This window comes from Leucopleurus acutus (genome assembly GCF_964270905.1).
Source record: "Leucopleurus acutus genome assembly, chromosome: 14".
Lineage (NCBI taxonomy): Eukaryota > Metazoa > Chordata > Mammalia > Artiodactyla > Delphinidae > Leucopleurus > Leucopleurus acutus.
Window position 1 is genome coordinate 34,224,756 of NC_139156.1, and position 16,249 is coordinate 34,241,004.

Below are 16,249 nucleotides of genomic sequence, written 5' to 3' on the forward strand. Positions count from 1 at the left end.
CTGAGTAGAGTATGGACTTCAGTTAATAATAATATCAGTATGGGTACAACAACTATAACAAATGTACCATACTACATAAGATGTTAACAACAGAGGAAACTGGATATGGGATATTTGGGAACTCTCTGTACTATCTTTGAAATTTTTCTGTAAATTAAAAATTGTCCTAAAATAACAAATCTATTTTAAAAAAGCTGGTATAGCTATATTTTCATTCTACAATTGGCCCTCCAAATCTTTGGGTTCTGCATCTGCATATTCAACCAACTGCAGAATGAAAATATCTAGGGGAAAAAAATTCCAGAAAGTTCCCCAAAGCAAAACTCAAAGTTGCTGCACACCAGCAACAACTTACCATTTACACTGTATTAGAATATTATGAGTAATCTAGAGATGATTTAAAGTGTATAGTAGGGGGACTTCCCTGGTGGCGCAGTGGTTAAGAATCCACCTGCCAACGCAGGGGACACAGTTTCGATCCCTGGTCCAGGAAGATCCCACATGCTGCGGAGCAACTAAGCCCATGTGCCACAACTACTGAAGCCTGCCCCCCTAGAGCCCATGTTCTGCAACAAGAGAAGCCACCGCAAGGAGAAGCCTGCGCACCACAACGAAGAGTAGACCCCGCTCGCCACAACTAGAGAAGGCCTGCGTGCAGCAATGAAGACCCAATGCGGCCAAAAATAAATAAATAAAATAAAATAAAGTATATAGTAGTATGTGCATAAATTATATGAAAATACTATGCCATTTTATATAAGGGAGTTGAGCATCCATGGATTTTGGTATCTGCAGGGGTCCTGGAACCAACCTCCTGCAGATACCGAGGGGCAACTGTATTCTATATTATCATGTCTATGTCTGTATTATATAGAAGTTTAAGACACACACAAAAAATTCTTATAGATAAAATAGTCATTACTTAATGATAAAAAGTTGAAATCACCAGGATATTTTATTTCTAAACCTGAGGGATAAGTAAATGGATGACGGTTTATTAGTCATTATTCCTCATATGTAGTTATATATTCTTTCTCAACAAATGAAATTTCATAATAAAAGAAAAAAACCTTAGTGAACATTCTGCTGAGCTTTGATCAATGCTAAGGCAGCAGATATAATTAGTTCTGTATATTGATAGCAGCATGTTGGTAAAGGCAATGGAAAAGCAGGCACTCCAATACACTGTTGGGAAGATTAAACAGACATAATCTCTACAAAAGCCAATTTGATGATGTCTACTAATGTTAGACACATACCCTTTCACTTATAGCAATTCCACTCTAGTCATTTTGCACATGTGTAAAATTATTTTACACAGTTGTTTATGACAGCACTCTTTGTAGCAGTAAAAGATTACAAACAGCCTGTATGTCCATCATTAGGAGACTGGTTATATAACCACACATTTATGTAACAGAATACTATACAACTACAAAGAAAAAGAAAGCTCTTTATACACTAATATAAAATGGTATCTACCATATATTGCTAAGGAAAAAAAAGCAAGCATAGAACATGATGTATACTAGTCTAGAATATATTAACATATAAACTAATTGTGCTCAATATTCTGTTTGCCTCTCCAAATTTACTCCTCTTTCTCCACCCTGCTTTGTGCACTGGAAGGCTGACCAAACAAAACTGCACCCTCTAGGTAACCTTCCCCTCTAGCTTCTGATGTGCTTTGGCAATTTAAAATCCTGGCTCCTTACTTGCTAGAAACCCATGGAATTCCATTAAATAAATTTGCCAAGTCTGTTTCCTTACCTGTAGAATAAGGACGCTACCTATTGTGTAAAGCTTTTGAGAAGCTTAAAATAATATAGGCAAACTGATTGACATAGTGCCTGGCAAAGAGTCAGTGCCTGTTAGGAAGTGATAGCTACTGATATCACTGTTAATATTAAAAGAAAATATTATAAAATAAAATAGTAACAACTATTAATTTTATTTGCTAGATTTTCTAGGAAAGGTTTCTCCCAGGAATCATTCCTCATCATCCCTAGTGAATATCTTTTCCTTCTAAGCTTTACACTCCACGTAACATTTGACAACCAGTTTTTGAGGGTAACTGTTAGTTATCTTGTCTCTACACAGAAGTTTGAATTAATGCTTAGTTGAGAACAAAAAAAGAAAAAACAAAGCTGTAATAAAATTTAACTTGAAAATAATCTAAGAATTTACATAAAGAGTGGAAGTGGCAACATTGATATCAGTTAAAATCAACTTTAAGACAAAAAGTGTTACTAGAAACAAAGAAGAACATTTTATGATGGTAAAAGGGACAATCCATCAGAAAGACATAACAATTAGGAACATTTATGCACCTAACAACAGTCCAAAATAAACGAAGCAAAAATGGGCAGAACTGGAGAAACAGACAATTCAACAATAGCTGTAGACTTCAATAGCCCACTTTCAATGAAGAATAGGTGAAAGAACGACAAGGAAATAGAAGACTTCAAAATTCTATGAGTCAGCTAGATATTTATATCACATTCTACCACCACCACCACTACCAACAGAACACACATCTTCCCAAGTACACATGGAAAATTTACAAGTATAAAGCTTGCTAGGCTATAAAACAAGCTTTAATCATTTAAAAGAACGGATAGCAAAGTATGTTCTTTGATCACAATGGAATGAAATTAGAAATCAATAAGAGAAGGGCATTTGGGAAATTTACAAATATGTGAAAATTAAACAACACACTCCTGAATAATCAACAGGTCAAAGTAGAAATCCAAGCAGAGCTTAGAAATTTATAGCTGTAAACTACTACATTAAAAAAGAAGAAAGATCAAGAGAATGAGAAGACAAGCCACAGACTGGGAAAAAATATTTGCAAACGATATACCTGATAAAGAACTGTTATCCAAAATACACAAAGAACATTTAAAACTCAACAATAAGAAAACTGATGTTAAAAACAGTCAAGGGCTTCCCTGGTGGCGCAGTGGTTGAGAGTCCGCCTACCGATGCAGGGGACACGGGTTCGTGCCCCGGTCCGGGAAATTCCCACATGCTGCAGAGCGGCTGGGCCTGTAAGCCATGGCCACTGAGCCTGCGTGTCTGGAGCCTGTGCTCCGCAATGGGAGAGGCCACAACAGTGACAGGCCCGCATACAGCAAAAAAAAAAAAACAATCAAAAGACTTAACAGACACCTCATCAAAGAAGACATAAGACTCTTTTTTCTTCCTTTTTTTTTTTTTACATCTTTATTGGAGTATAACTGCTTTACAACAGTGTGTTAGTTTCTGCTTTATAACAAAGTGAATCAGTTATACATATACATATATCTGCATATCTCTTCCCTCTTGAGTCTCCCTCCCTCCCACCCTCCCTATCCCACCCATCTAAGTGGTCACAAAGCACCGAGCTGATTTCCCTGTGCTATGCGGCTGCTTCCCACGAGCTATTTATTTTACATTTGGTAGTGTATATATATCCATGCCACTCTCTCACGTTGTCCCATCTCACCCTTCCCCCTCCCCGTATCCTCAAGTCCATTCTCTAGTAGGTCTGCGTCTTTATTCCCGTCTTGCCCCTAGGTTCTTCATGACCATTTTTTTGGTTTTTTTTTAGATTCCATTTTTTGGTTGTTTTTTAGATTCCATTCCATTTTTTAGATTCCATATATGTGTTAGCATACAATATTTGTTTTTCTCTTTCTGACTTACTTCACTCTGTATGACAGACTCTAGGTCCATCCACCTCACTACAAATAACTCAATTTCGTTTCTTTTTATGGCTGAGTAATATTCCATTGTATATATGTGCCACATCTTCTTTATCCATTCATCTGTTGATGGACACTTATGTTGCTTCCATGTCCTGGCTATTGTAAATAGAGCTGCAATGAACACTGTGGTACATGACTCTTTGAATTTTGGTTTTCTCAGGGTATATGCCCAGTAGTGGGATTGCTGGGTCATATGGTAGTTCTATTTGTAGTTATTTAAGGAACCTCCATACTGTTCTCCATAGTGGCGGTATCAATTTACATTCCCACCAACAGTGCAAGAGTGTTCCCTTTTCTCCACACCCTCTCCAGCATTTCCTGTTCGTAGATTTTTTAAAAAAAATAATTAATTTATTTTTGGCTGTGTTGGGTCCTCATTGCTGCGTGCAGGCTTCTAGTTGCAGCGAGCAGGGGCTAGTCTTCATTGTGGTGAGTAAGCTTCTCATTGCGGTGGTTTCTCTTGTTGTGGAGCGTGGGCTCTAGGCACGTGGTCTCAGTAGTTGTGGCACACAGGCTTAGTTGCTCTGCGTCATGTGGGATCTTCCCAGACCAGGGCTCGAACCCATGTCCCCTGCATTGGCAGACGGATTCTTAACCACTGCGCCACCAGGGAAGCCCCGTTTGTAGATTTTTTATTTTTAACATCTTTATCGGAGTATAATTGCTTTATAATGGTGTGTTAGTTTCTGCTTTATAACAAAGTGAATCAGTTATACATATATGTATGTTCCCATATCTCTTCACTCTTGCGTCTCCCTCCCTCCCACCCTCCCTATCCCACCCCTCTAGGTGATCACAAAGCACTGAGCTGATCTTCCTGTGCTATGTGGCTGCTTCCCACTAGCTACCTATTTTACATTTCGTAGTGTATATATGTCCATGCTACTCTCTCACTTTGTCACAGCTTACCCTTCCCCCTCCCCATATCCTCAAGTCCATTCTCTAGTAGGTCTGTGTCTTTATTTCCGTCTTGCCCCTAGGTTCTTCATGACCTTTTTTTTCCCTTAGATTCCATATATATGTGTTAGCATACGGTATTTGTTTTTCTCTTTCTGACTTACTTCACTCTGTATGACAGACTCTAGGTCTATCCACCTCACTACAAATAACTCAATTTCGTTTCTTTTTATGGCTGAGTAATATTCCATTGTATATATGTGCCACATCTTCTTTATCCATTCATCTGTTGATGGACATTTAGGTTGCTTCCATGTCTTGGCTGTTGTAAATAGAGCTTCAATGAACATTGTGGTACATGACTCTTTTTGAATTAGGGTTTTCTCTGGGTATATATATGCCCAGTAGTGGGATTGCTGGGTCATATGGTAGTTCTATTTTTAGTTATTTAAGGAACCTCCATACTGTTCTCCATAGTGGCTGTATCAATTTACATTCCCACCAACAGTGCCAGAGGGTTCCCTTTTCTATTTTTAGTTATTTAAGGAACCTCCATACTGTTCTCCATAGTGGCTGTATCAATTTACATTCCCACCAACAGTGCCAGAGGGTTCCCTTTTCTCCACACCCTCTCCAGCATTTATTGTTTGTAGACTTTTTGATGATGGCCATTCTGACTGGTGTGAGGTGATACCTCATTGTAGTTTTGATTTGCATTTCTCTAACGATTAATTATGTTGAGCATTCTTTCATGTGTCTGTTGGCAATCTGTATATCTTTGGAGAAATGTCTATTTAGGTCTTCTGCCGTTTTTGGATTGGGTTGTTTGTTTTTTTGTTACTGAGCTGCATGTGCTGCTTGTAAATTTTGGAGATTAATCCTTTGTCAGTTGCTTCATTTGCAAATGTTTTCTCCCATTCTGAGGGTTGTCTTTTGGTCTTGTTTATGGTTTCCTTTGCTGTGCAAAAGCTTTGAAGTTTCATTAGGTCCCATTTGTTTATTTTTGTATTTATTTCCATTTCTCTAGGAGGTGGGTCAAAAAGGATCTTGCTGTGATTTATGTCACAGAGTGTTCTGCCTATGTTTTCCTCTAAGAGTTTGATAGTTTCTGGCCTTACATTTCAGTCTTTAATTCATTTTGAGTTTATTTTCGTGTATGGTGTTAGGGAGTGTTCTAATCTCATACTATTACATGTACCTGTCCAGTTTTCCCAGCACCACTTATGGAAGAGGCTGTCGTTTCTCCACTGTATATTCTTGTCTCCTTTATCAAAGATAAGGTGACCATATGTGCGTGGGTTCATCTCTGGGCTTTCTATCCTGTTCCATTGATCTATCTTTCTGTTTTTGTGCCAGTACCATACTGTCTTGATTACTGCAGCTTTGTAGTATAGTCTGAAGTTAGGGAGCCTGACTCCTCCAGCTCTGTTTTTCTTTCTTAAGATTGCTTTGGCTATCGGGGTCTTTTTTGTTTCCATACAAATTGTGAAATTTTTTGTGCCAGTTCTGTGAAAAATGCCAGTGGTAGTTTGATAGGGATTGCATTGAATCTGTAGATTGCTTTGGGTAGTAGAGTCATTTTCACAGTGTTGATTCTTCCAATCCAAGAACATGGTATATCTCTCCATGTATTTGTATCATTTTTAATTTCTTTCATCAGTGCCTTGTTATTTTCTCCATACAGGTCTTTTCTCTCCTTAGGCAGGTTTATTCCTAGATATTTTATTCTTTTTGTTGCAATGGTAAATGGGAGTGTTTTCTTAATTTCATTTGCAGATTTTTTATCATTAGTGTATAGGAATGCCAGAGATTTCTGTGCATTAATTCTGTATCCTGCTACTTTACCAAATTCATTGATTAGCTCTAGTAGTTTTCTGGTAGCATCTTTAGGATTCTCTATGTATAGTATCATGTCATCTGCAAACAGTGACAGCTTTACTTCTTCTTTTCCGATTTGGATTCCTTTTATTTCTTTTTCTTCTCTGATTGCTGTGGCTAAAACTTCCAAAACTATGTTGAATAAGAGTGGTGAAAGTGGGCAACCTTGTCTTGTTCCTGATCTTAGTGGAAATGGTTTCAGTTTTTCACCATTGAGGACGATGTTGGCTGTGGGTTTGTCATATATGGCCTTTATTATGTTGAGGAAAGTTCCCTCTATGCCTATTTTCTGCAGGGTTTTTTATCATAAATGGGTACTGAATTTTGTTGAAAGCTTTCTCTGCATCTATTGAGATGATCATATGGTTTTTCTCCTTCAGTTTGTTAATATGGTGTATCACATTGATTGATTTGCGTATATTGAAGAATCCTTGCATTCCTGGGTGTTTGTAGATTTTTTGATGATGGCCATTCTGACAGGTGTGAGAAGGACATAAGACTCAATAAGCACATGAAAAGACACTCAACATCTATGTCATTACGGAATAGCAAATTAAAACTGGTGGCGCAGTGGTTAAGAATCCACCTGCCAAGGCAGGGGACACGGGTTCGAGCCCTGGTCTGGGAAGATCCCACATGCCACAGAGCAACTAAGCACGTCTGCCACAACTACTGAGCCTGAGCTGTAAAGCCTGTGAGCCACAACTACTGAGACCGCATGCCACAACTACTGAAGCCCTCGCACTGCAATGAAGAGTAGCCCCCGCTTGCTGCAACTAGAGAAAACACACATGCAGCAACAAAGACCCAATGCAGCCAAAAATTAATAAATAAATTTATTAAAAAAAATAAAACAATGAGATATAAATGGCTAAATCCAAAACACTGACAAAAGCAAGTGCTGCAAGGATACAGAGCAACAGGAACTTATTGCTGGTCAGAATGCAAAATGTACAGCCACTCTGAAAGACAATTTGGTAGTTTCTTACAAAACTAAACATACTCTTACCATATGATCCAGCAATTACGCTCCTTGTTATTTACCTAAATAAGTTGAAAATATATGTCCGCACAAAAACTTGCACACAGATGTGTACTGCAGCTTTATTTGTAATTGCCAAAACCTGGAAGCAACAAGATGTCCTTCAGTAGGCGAATGGATAAATAAGCTGTGGTATGTCCAGACAATGGGATATGATTCAGTATTAACAAGAAATGAACTATCAAGCCATGAAAGACACGGAGAAACTTTAAATATATTTACTAAGTGAAGGAAACCAATCTGAAAAGGCTACATACTGTATGATTCCAGTTATATGACATTCTGAAAAAGGCAAGACTATGAAGACAGTAAAAAGATCATTGGTTGCCAGGGTTTAGGGAGGAGGATGGGATGACTAGGAGGATATATTCACAATATATTCCCTATTGACAATTAAGAACACACACTTGCCACCATCCTTCCATTCTGGCTGCCACTAAGTACCAGAAAAGATGCAGACTTTGGCCAGCTAGCCAGACAGACTGAGTCTAAATCCATATGAAAACTTTTTTTTTTTTGCGGTACGCGGGCCTCTCACTGTTGTGGCCTCTCCTGTTGCAGAGCACAGGCTCCGGACACATAGGCTCAGCGGCCATGGCTCACGGGCCCAGCCGCTCCGCGACATGTGGGATCTTCCCGGACCGGGGCACATACCCGTGTTCCCTGCATTGACAGGTGGACTCTCAACCACTGTGCCACCAGGGAAGCCCAAAGTATAATACATTTTTAAACAGGGACTGAAACATTATATAACAGGGATAAGAAGCCACTGAAGCATTCATATAATTTTCAACCACTCTAGTAAACCAATCAATACCTGCATTATGAATTTTGTCACTGAAAGCCAAGATTAAAAACTGTGAAGGAACTTTAAGTTATTTTAACAAAAACAGGTATAACTATGGTCAGCTGCAAAATAAATGATAAATATGCTCAGAAAGAAAACAATTTACTGGTATGTTTCTGTATCAGATGACACTACTGGACATTAATTACATAATGTTAGGTGTGGTATTCAGTGAGTAAAAACAGTTACTTTTACAGATGTATGCTCTTAAATATTTTGTTTCATGGCTACAAGAAACCACTACTATTCAGAATATGAATCAACTCTTGGTATGTACATAATATGTAAATTAGGAAATACAAACAGTTCTGATTATCAATGAAAACATGCTTTAGAGAAGGGATTTTCCTTTAACCAACAATTATCTTTGAACTTTGACTTGAAAATGTACACTAGGATCAATATGGCCAAAAGCACTAGTCATGTGTGTAGCAAGGAAGAGTATAGCACCTGAAAGTCAATTCACACATGGCTTCATTTACAGACAACACCTGACATTGGACAGTAAGTCTTCTACTGAGTCTGTTAAAGATTTTATGGAAAATTGTGAATATAATATTCAAACTGCAGTCCCTGAGCAGGTATCTTCAGAATGTTATGTCAGGAAAAAAGAAGCAAATACAACACTCTGCTTTCCTATCTTGTCAGGAAGAAAGATGCTAACAAAAACTATTTAAATGAAGTATGTACATTTTTTTCCCCATGACACCAGTAAGGTCACTAAAAAATGTCTATGATTATCTGTGGCTTACTCAAGTGGCAGATCTCTGTGATATTCAGTATTGTGAATAGCGTGAACCTATCATATGAGGGTGAAATAACAATTCTTAATGATAAAATATGAAGACCAAATCATGATACACATAGCTTAAGCAAAGAGTTTGACTTTTCCAACATGTAGCCATTTTCTTTCCTTGTTGTAGAATGAAATCAGTGTCTTATTATTAGTATACTTAAAAAATGTATTCAATTACCACACTAGACCTAAAAACATGTTTCCTAGAACTGAAATACAACCAGAAGGACAGATTTATCCACTATCTTCCAAACTGCAATATTCAACTTCATTGCTGAGTGCCACACATTTGTCCACTCAGTGCTTCATCAGATATTGTAGGTAGTTTTCAGTGAGAATTCTTGCAATAATTTTTGTACCCATCCATTTGAATATCTAAAACATCTAAAAGAATCATCCTATACTTGCTGCTATTCCCAACAACCTATAGTTGAAAAGTGGGATTATCTGATTTAGCAGAACTAAGAAGTAGGAAAAGAAACAGTTAAACACTACTGAGTGCGTGTGCCGCAGCTACTGAAGCCCTCGCGCCTAGAGCCCGTGCTCCACAACAAGAGAAGCCACCACAATGAGAAGCCTGCTCACCGCAACAAAGAGCAGCCCCCGCTCGCCGCAACTAGAGAAAGCCCGCGCGCATCAACAAAGACCCAACACAGGCAAAAATAAATAAATAAATTAAAAACAACAACAAAAACAAAAAAGATCTGTCAGTGTGGTCCACAAATTCTAAATGTCTGAGAAATGCTACTTTCTCTACTACACTATTTTTCTTTCATAGAAAGCTATCACTTCTTCCTATGCATTATGTTAGAGAAATATAGACAGGTATGGAAATTCTGTTTGCCTTTATTATTAATCTTCTCACATTAGAAAAGCACTTCATCATCTGCACTTATGTTGCCTTATTTTTTTAAAGAAAGGTCTGATTTCAATATGTATAGCACCTAGAAAAAAATAATCTAATAATTATTTCCAGTTTCTCCTTGAACTCTATTCCTCCACAAAGTCATTTTTTCCTCGACCTTCCCAAAACCCAAACTGCTTTCATATACCTCTTGATTATAGACAAGTGTCATATTAAAAATGTTGAACAACTGGCAAGGCATAAACACCAAACAAAGAGAATGACACCAGTTCATAATCACATGGATGTAATGGAACATGCTAACTAAATATCAGCCTTAGTTATAGCTTCCTTTAAGCAATCTGCTACACTTGTTTCAACACTAGCCTCATTCTCAAAGACCATTGGTTATTCCTTGCCTGCCAATTCACAGAAAAAGGAAAGTAGTTTTCATGAAAAACAGACATATAAATTGGATTCCAAACAGTCTTTTATTAAATATTTACTTTCCCTTTTATTCCTTAATAGAAGAATTAATAAAAATAAGTATTAGAAAGAACACACTATTGTTTTCTTTCTCCCACACCAATGGTTTCCAGAGAATGAGGCTCTCTAGTCAGCCTTTTATTATAGTTTTTTTAACTTGATTTTACCCACACAACTAGATATCCAAGTTCTTTATCCACTCAACCAAATGAAAACATTGAATACACAGACAAATGGATAGATCTGGGGATATATTAAGGATAATGTAAACTGTTAGCAAAACAAATATCTGACATTTAGAGAGAAAACAACAGAAATGGAATAGAGAAATTCACAAAAAAGCAAAGACATGAGTCACTTAAAAATAAACCTATGATCATAGAGTCATATATTATAACATTATATATATATATATATCTGTGTTGGTTTTAAGGGTCTTCTTACCCAACTTTGGAAAAACTATTAAGTATTCAGCATTGCACTGGGGACATGCCACTCTGGCTGTACTGTTTCCTCTTTGTTTTTCATCCACCCAGCGCTGCAGACAAGCCTGGTGAACCCATTTTGTAGATCCTCTGCATCTGCATGGTCTCACCCATTCAGCTGTTCTATCATCTTCATCAGTGGCAAAACACACCCAGCAACTTCTGTAAATTAAAAGAGAAAATAATGACATTATCATTAACACCCCAGCCTCCTCTTCACTGCAGCTCTCACTTAATGGGATTAGCCTACTATGTTATATTATAGGAACTTTTAATTCTATACTAAAAGACTGAGGAGAAAAACAACCAACACATTTCCAGTAGGGTAGTTTCTTCTTTTTCTGTTTTTCCTTGTATTCTTCTGCAGAATCTTGTGTTTTCTGAATTTTGTTTTTATGTAACTTCCTCCATCTTTCTAGTGAATTAAGGTTTTTTTAAAAAATTAATTTATTTATTTTTGTCTGCACTGGTCTTTGTTTCTGCGTGTGGGCTTTCTCTAGTTGCGGTGAGCGGGGCTACTCTTCATTGCGGTGCATGGGCTTCTCACTGCAGTGGCTTCTCTTGTTGCAAAGCATGGGCTCTAGGTGTGCGGGCTTCAGTAGTTGTGGCTCGTGGGCTCAATAGTTGTGGCTTGTGGGCTCTAGAGCACAGGCTCAGTAGTTGTGGCGCATAGGCTTTAGTTGCTCCATGGCATGTGGGATCTTCCTGGACCAGGGCTTGAACCTATGTCCCCTGAATTGGCAGGCAGATTCTTAACCACTGCGCCACCAAGGAAGTCCATCTTTCTTGTAATTCTTCATCTTCTCTAATGAACCAGAATGCAAAGAGACAATCCTCAAGCTGCTTTTATAAGACCTAATAATTCTTCGAGGAGTGATAAATATAGGAATATGTGAAATTCAGTGTATCTGCCATTTCAACAACATTAACCTCTTAACCTCTTGAACTTGTAAAACTAAAGCATTACATAAATGATTTCACATATGGTCTCATTCAGTTTTCAACTGAGACAGAAAAAAACCCCACTCATTTCTCTTTCTGGAAAAGTATGACTCTAAGAGAGAAAGATGATTAAATTAAAAAGCACAAAGGAAAGAAGAGATGAAGATATCAGGATAAATTGTTTTAGGATAGTGATATGATAAATTTGGGCCAAAGGGCTTCCCTGGTGGCACAGTGGTTGAGAGTCTGCCTGCTGATGCAGGGGACACGGGCTCGTGCCCCGGTCCGGGAAGATCCCACATGCTGCTGGGCCCGTGAGCCACGGCCGCTGAGCCTGCGCGGCCGGAGCCTATGCTCCACGGTGGGAGGGGCCACAGCAGTGAGAGGCCCGCGTACTGCAAGAAAAAAAAAAAAAAAATTGGGGCCTACATGTTTCCATTATAGGTATGATTGGTTTTCCTTTTTTTGTGGGAATTAAATTATATTTATTATATTCAAAATCTAAAAGTCAAGTCTGGGATGCTTATATTTTAAAAAATTCTATTGAGATGGTTAATTTTTAAACACTTCCCCATTTTGCTTTTGAGGATACTTCATGAACTCTAATTTGTTCTCGTGGAATTAGGTTGCAATTCCTTATTTTTTTCCTGTCAATTAACACAAGTTTTGACACCGATTTCCATCAGGGCAAATACAATTTAACTCAATGACACCATTCACTCGCCTTTACTACCTTAAAGTTTGCACAATAGGAAACTGCTAATTAAAGCTTGTCACTTACTGTGCACATTTCACTTAATTAGATAAGTGGCTCTGTCAGAACTTAACTATGCTCAGTGGGAAAGACTATATAGTCAGGTACTATATACGGGTGAGGTCTCCAGTCTGTAGAACAATATGAATTTTAATTGTGTGCTCCAATTAAAAACTTCGCAATTAGAATAGGGAAAAAAAAAAACTGAAGTGAATACGTGGCAACAATATCCAAAATTGTGCTTTTACTCAGCTTTCAAATTCAGTCAGATTTCATTTGACCTACCTAGGTAAAAACGAGGTAGGGAGCATTTGTTTGAGCAGGGCTGACTCTTTGACCCACCTCAGCCAAGCTGTCTGGGCCCTCGTGCTATCTTACGGTTATCCAGAAATGCCTCCTCCTCCACCTCCTTATTCTTTAAAATTTTATTGTGGTAAAATATACATAACATAAAATTTACTACTTTAACCATTTTTAAGATTGCAATTCAGTAGCACTAAGTCATTCACACTGGCAACCATCATCAATATCCATGATTTGAGTGGGTTTCAACCTAGTTTTTTTCATAAAATTTCAATTGACAAGTATACAGCAAATAAACCAGTTATTTGAGGTGTTAGTATATGTTTTCCCCATTTAACCAAGGTAATTTTGTAAATATAATTGTATACCTCTGGGAAATGAAAACCATATTCTGGTAACAAAATATAGGCAGAATATCTAGAAACTAGATTTCTAGGTTCTTGTAAGTTTTTCATATCAACAATGGAACATATATGTAGCTAAGTACATCTAGACCAGCATAATTAATCAGTATTAAGGTGAACTGAATCTTCAATTAAGCCAATTTCCAGTCATCAGGAAAAAACAAAATAAAATGTAAAGAACCTTAATACTAAGTTGAACCAAATGAAATTGCCTATATTTATCTGTTTTTAATTTACATAAATGGCAGCTTCATATACCAATATAATGGGAATATTTGTATAGCTATAATCCCCATAAATTCCGGATAAGTTTATTTTTCCCCAACATTTAATAGGAAAAATTTCAAACTTTCGAAAAAAGTTGAAAAACTGGTGAACATCCATATTCTTAACACCTAGATTCTACAATTCTTATCATTTTGCTACATATGTACTTTACTACATATTCTTTCATCAATCTTATTTTTTGATGCATTTCAAAGTTTCAGACATTAGTGTACTTCGCCCCTAAATAAACACTTTCACAGTTTTACTTTTTAGAAGGTACTCACCTAACATTTAAAAGAGGCACTTTCCGGATTTTTTTTCTAATTTCACAACTATGGTAGATAAGATAGCTGAACGATGATTTACAGTGAAAACTTATTAGGTGTTAAACCTAATTGGAAGTGTTAATACCCATAACCTTGTTTTTATTGTTTGATTCATAGTGACAGTGAGTATACAGCTTACAAATTTGGATTTTGAAGCTAATGGTCATTAGAGATTAACTGAAATTATCCTATAGATATTTAAAAAAAACCTTATTGATAATAATACTCTCAAAAAGTCTGATATTCAACATCTACCAACGTACCACATCCATTTTCTATTTATTCTAATCGCTAAACAGTACATCTGATAATGGTCACCTGAGATCAAATAGTATTGCCCACAATATGTAAGCTTCTGATAACACCACCAAATTACTTCACCTAAAAATTATAATTTAGATACAAGTAAATGTTATATAAAATGAAGACTTCTAACTTAATAGTACAAAACAAACAAGCAACTGAAAATTATAGAAATTGCCAGCAACATTTACTGAGCATTCACTGATTCCATGTGGTTGCACAAACAAAATAAATGGAAGATTGTACCTATCTAGAAAACCCTATAATTTAATTGGGGCTACATCCAGTAGATACAAGAGATTTAAGGTTCCAGTGCAATTACCATAGGTACATCCATTTTAAGATGGAAGGATCAATTTGGATAGATCAGGAAAGGTTTCAGGGAGGAGTGATAGCAGAAATTAGCAGGGGCAAGTGATTTTATTGCAGGGATTGTCAAAACAAAGGTCTCAGGATCAGTAGTTCAGGATCACTAGGGAACTTGCAAATTCTCTGGCTCTACTCCAGATCTAGTAAATAAGAAACTCTAGAGGAAGAGGGCCTACAAATCTGTGATTTAACAAGCTCTCAAGGTGATCCCAATATTCAATAAAGTTTGGGAACTGCTGGTGTAGAAAAATGGCAGGTAAAAAAAAGCAAACATATTGGAGAAAGCAGACTGTGTGAAAGGGATAATTTCTGGATTTACTTAAGGTAGAAATAATTGCTTCTGATGACTAAATATTTTTAATATAAATAACAGTACAGAAAATGTTAGGTTCTAAAGAATTTATTAACTGATTTACTACCTTACTAGGTATATGAGTTTAATCTACATAATATGGAAAGAATATTAGTCTGTGAAATAAGGGCCAGGTACATGGGAAATTAAAGCATATAAAAATGTTCACATAAATGTTTTTAGGCAGACAGCCTGTAAGACAGTTATTAGTCTTCAGGGCTGGAAATGAGGGGAGGGAACAAAGTTTGTATAGGAATCTTCTCTTCCCTCATTAAAAAAAAAAACTTCTAATAGGCTGACCAGGAATATCACCTAAGAAGGTCTTAAAATTATGCCTTCCCCCTTTGCTTCCCCATACCCTACTCCCTCCTTGACGCAATCTATTTCAGCTATTTATTCCCCAATTCCCCACCTCCTTCCATTTAAGGAGAAAAGAGGTTGTTTGAAAATGATGGGTTTAGAGTTTCTCAAGATCTTAGAATAGAGGAGAGAGTAGAAGCTTGTGGTTTAATGTACAGCACAATTTCTCTTCTTTAGGGACAAAAAGTATACCATACTTTTTAAGGAAAACCACTCTTCTCTCCAACATCAGCCATGTATGTGGTTTATTTAGGCAGTTAGTCCCACATCCCCAGCTCCAGGAAGAGTAATCCCTAGATTGGTTTAAGGGAGTATCCCATGTCCTAGATTACAGTTATTGGGAGGCTGGGCCCATAAAGCTAGTTTCACTAGAGTGAACTTCAGAATTTTTGCTGGGAAAGTTGGTACAAAGACTTTCTTTTCCACTGAGCCTGAAGGCAGGAAAAGTGTGAACCTAAATGAGGGTGTGAGGCTCTGCTGCCAGGAGAGCCACAATGTGGAGCCTAAAGAACCCAGAGGAAGCTGAAAGATACTGATGACTTCGTTTGAGACATGGATCAAGCTGTGCTTAAAGCTAAATATACCCTTGCACTGTTCACTTACATAAACCCACAGATTTTTTTTTTTTTTTTTTTTTTGGTTTAACCAGTTTGGGGCAGATTCCTATCAGACACAACCCAAACAATCTTGTTATAGATTGTGAGAAACTGGAATATAAGGGATAGCCCTGAACAATCATATAATGTAGACTCTTAAACAGCTTTTAAAAGGACACTATTTTTTGTCAATGGCTTTGTTTCCTACTGACCGCAACTTGAGCTGAAAAGGCTTAAATAAATCTAATT

At 37.2% G+C, this 16,249-nt stretch overlaps 1 protein-coding gene across 1 annotated transcript in view; it reads right to left on the reverse strand.

The window, feature by feature from the left end:
• Nucleotides 1–16,249, reverse strand: part of MARCHF5 (membrane associated ring-CH-type finger 5) — a 54,460-nt gene that overhangs the window by 24,590 nt on the left and 13,621 nt on the right. The window contains exon 2 of the mRNA XM_082854326.1: nucleotides 10,984–11,186. Within this exon, the coding sequence (XP_082710452.1) occupies nucleotides 10,984–11,186 (203 nt within the window). The remainder of the gene's footprint in view (nucleotides 1–10,983; nucleotides 11,187–16,249) is intronic.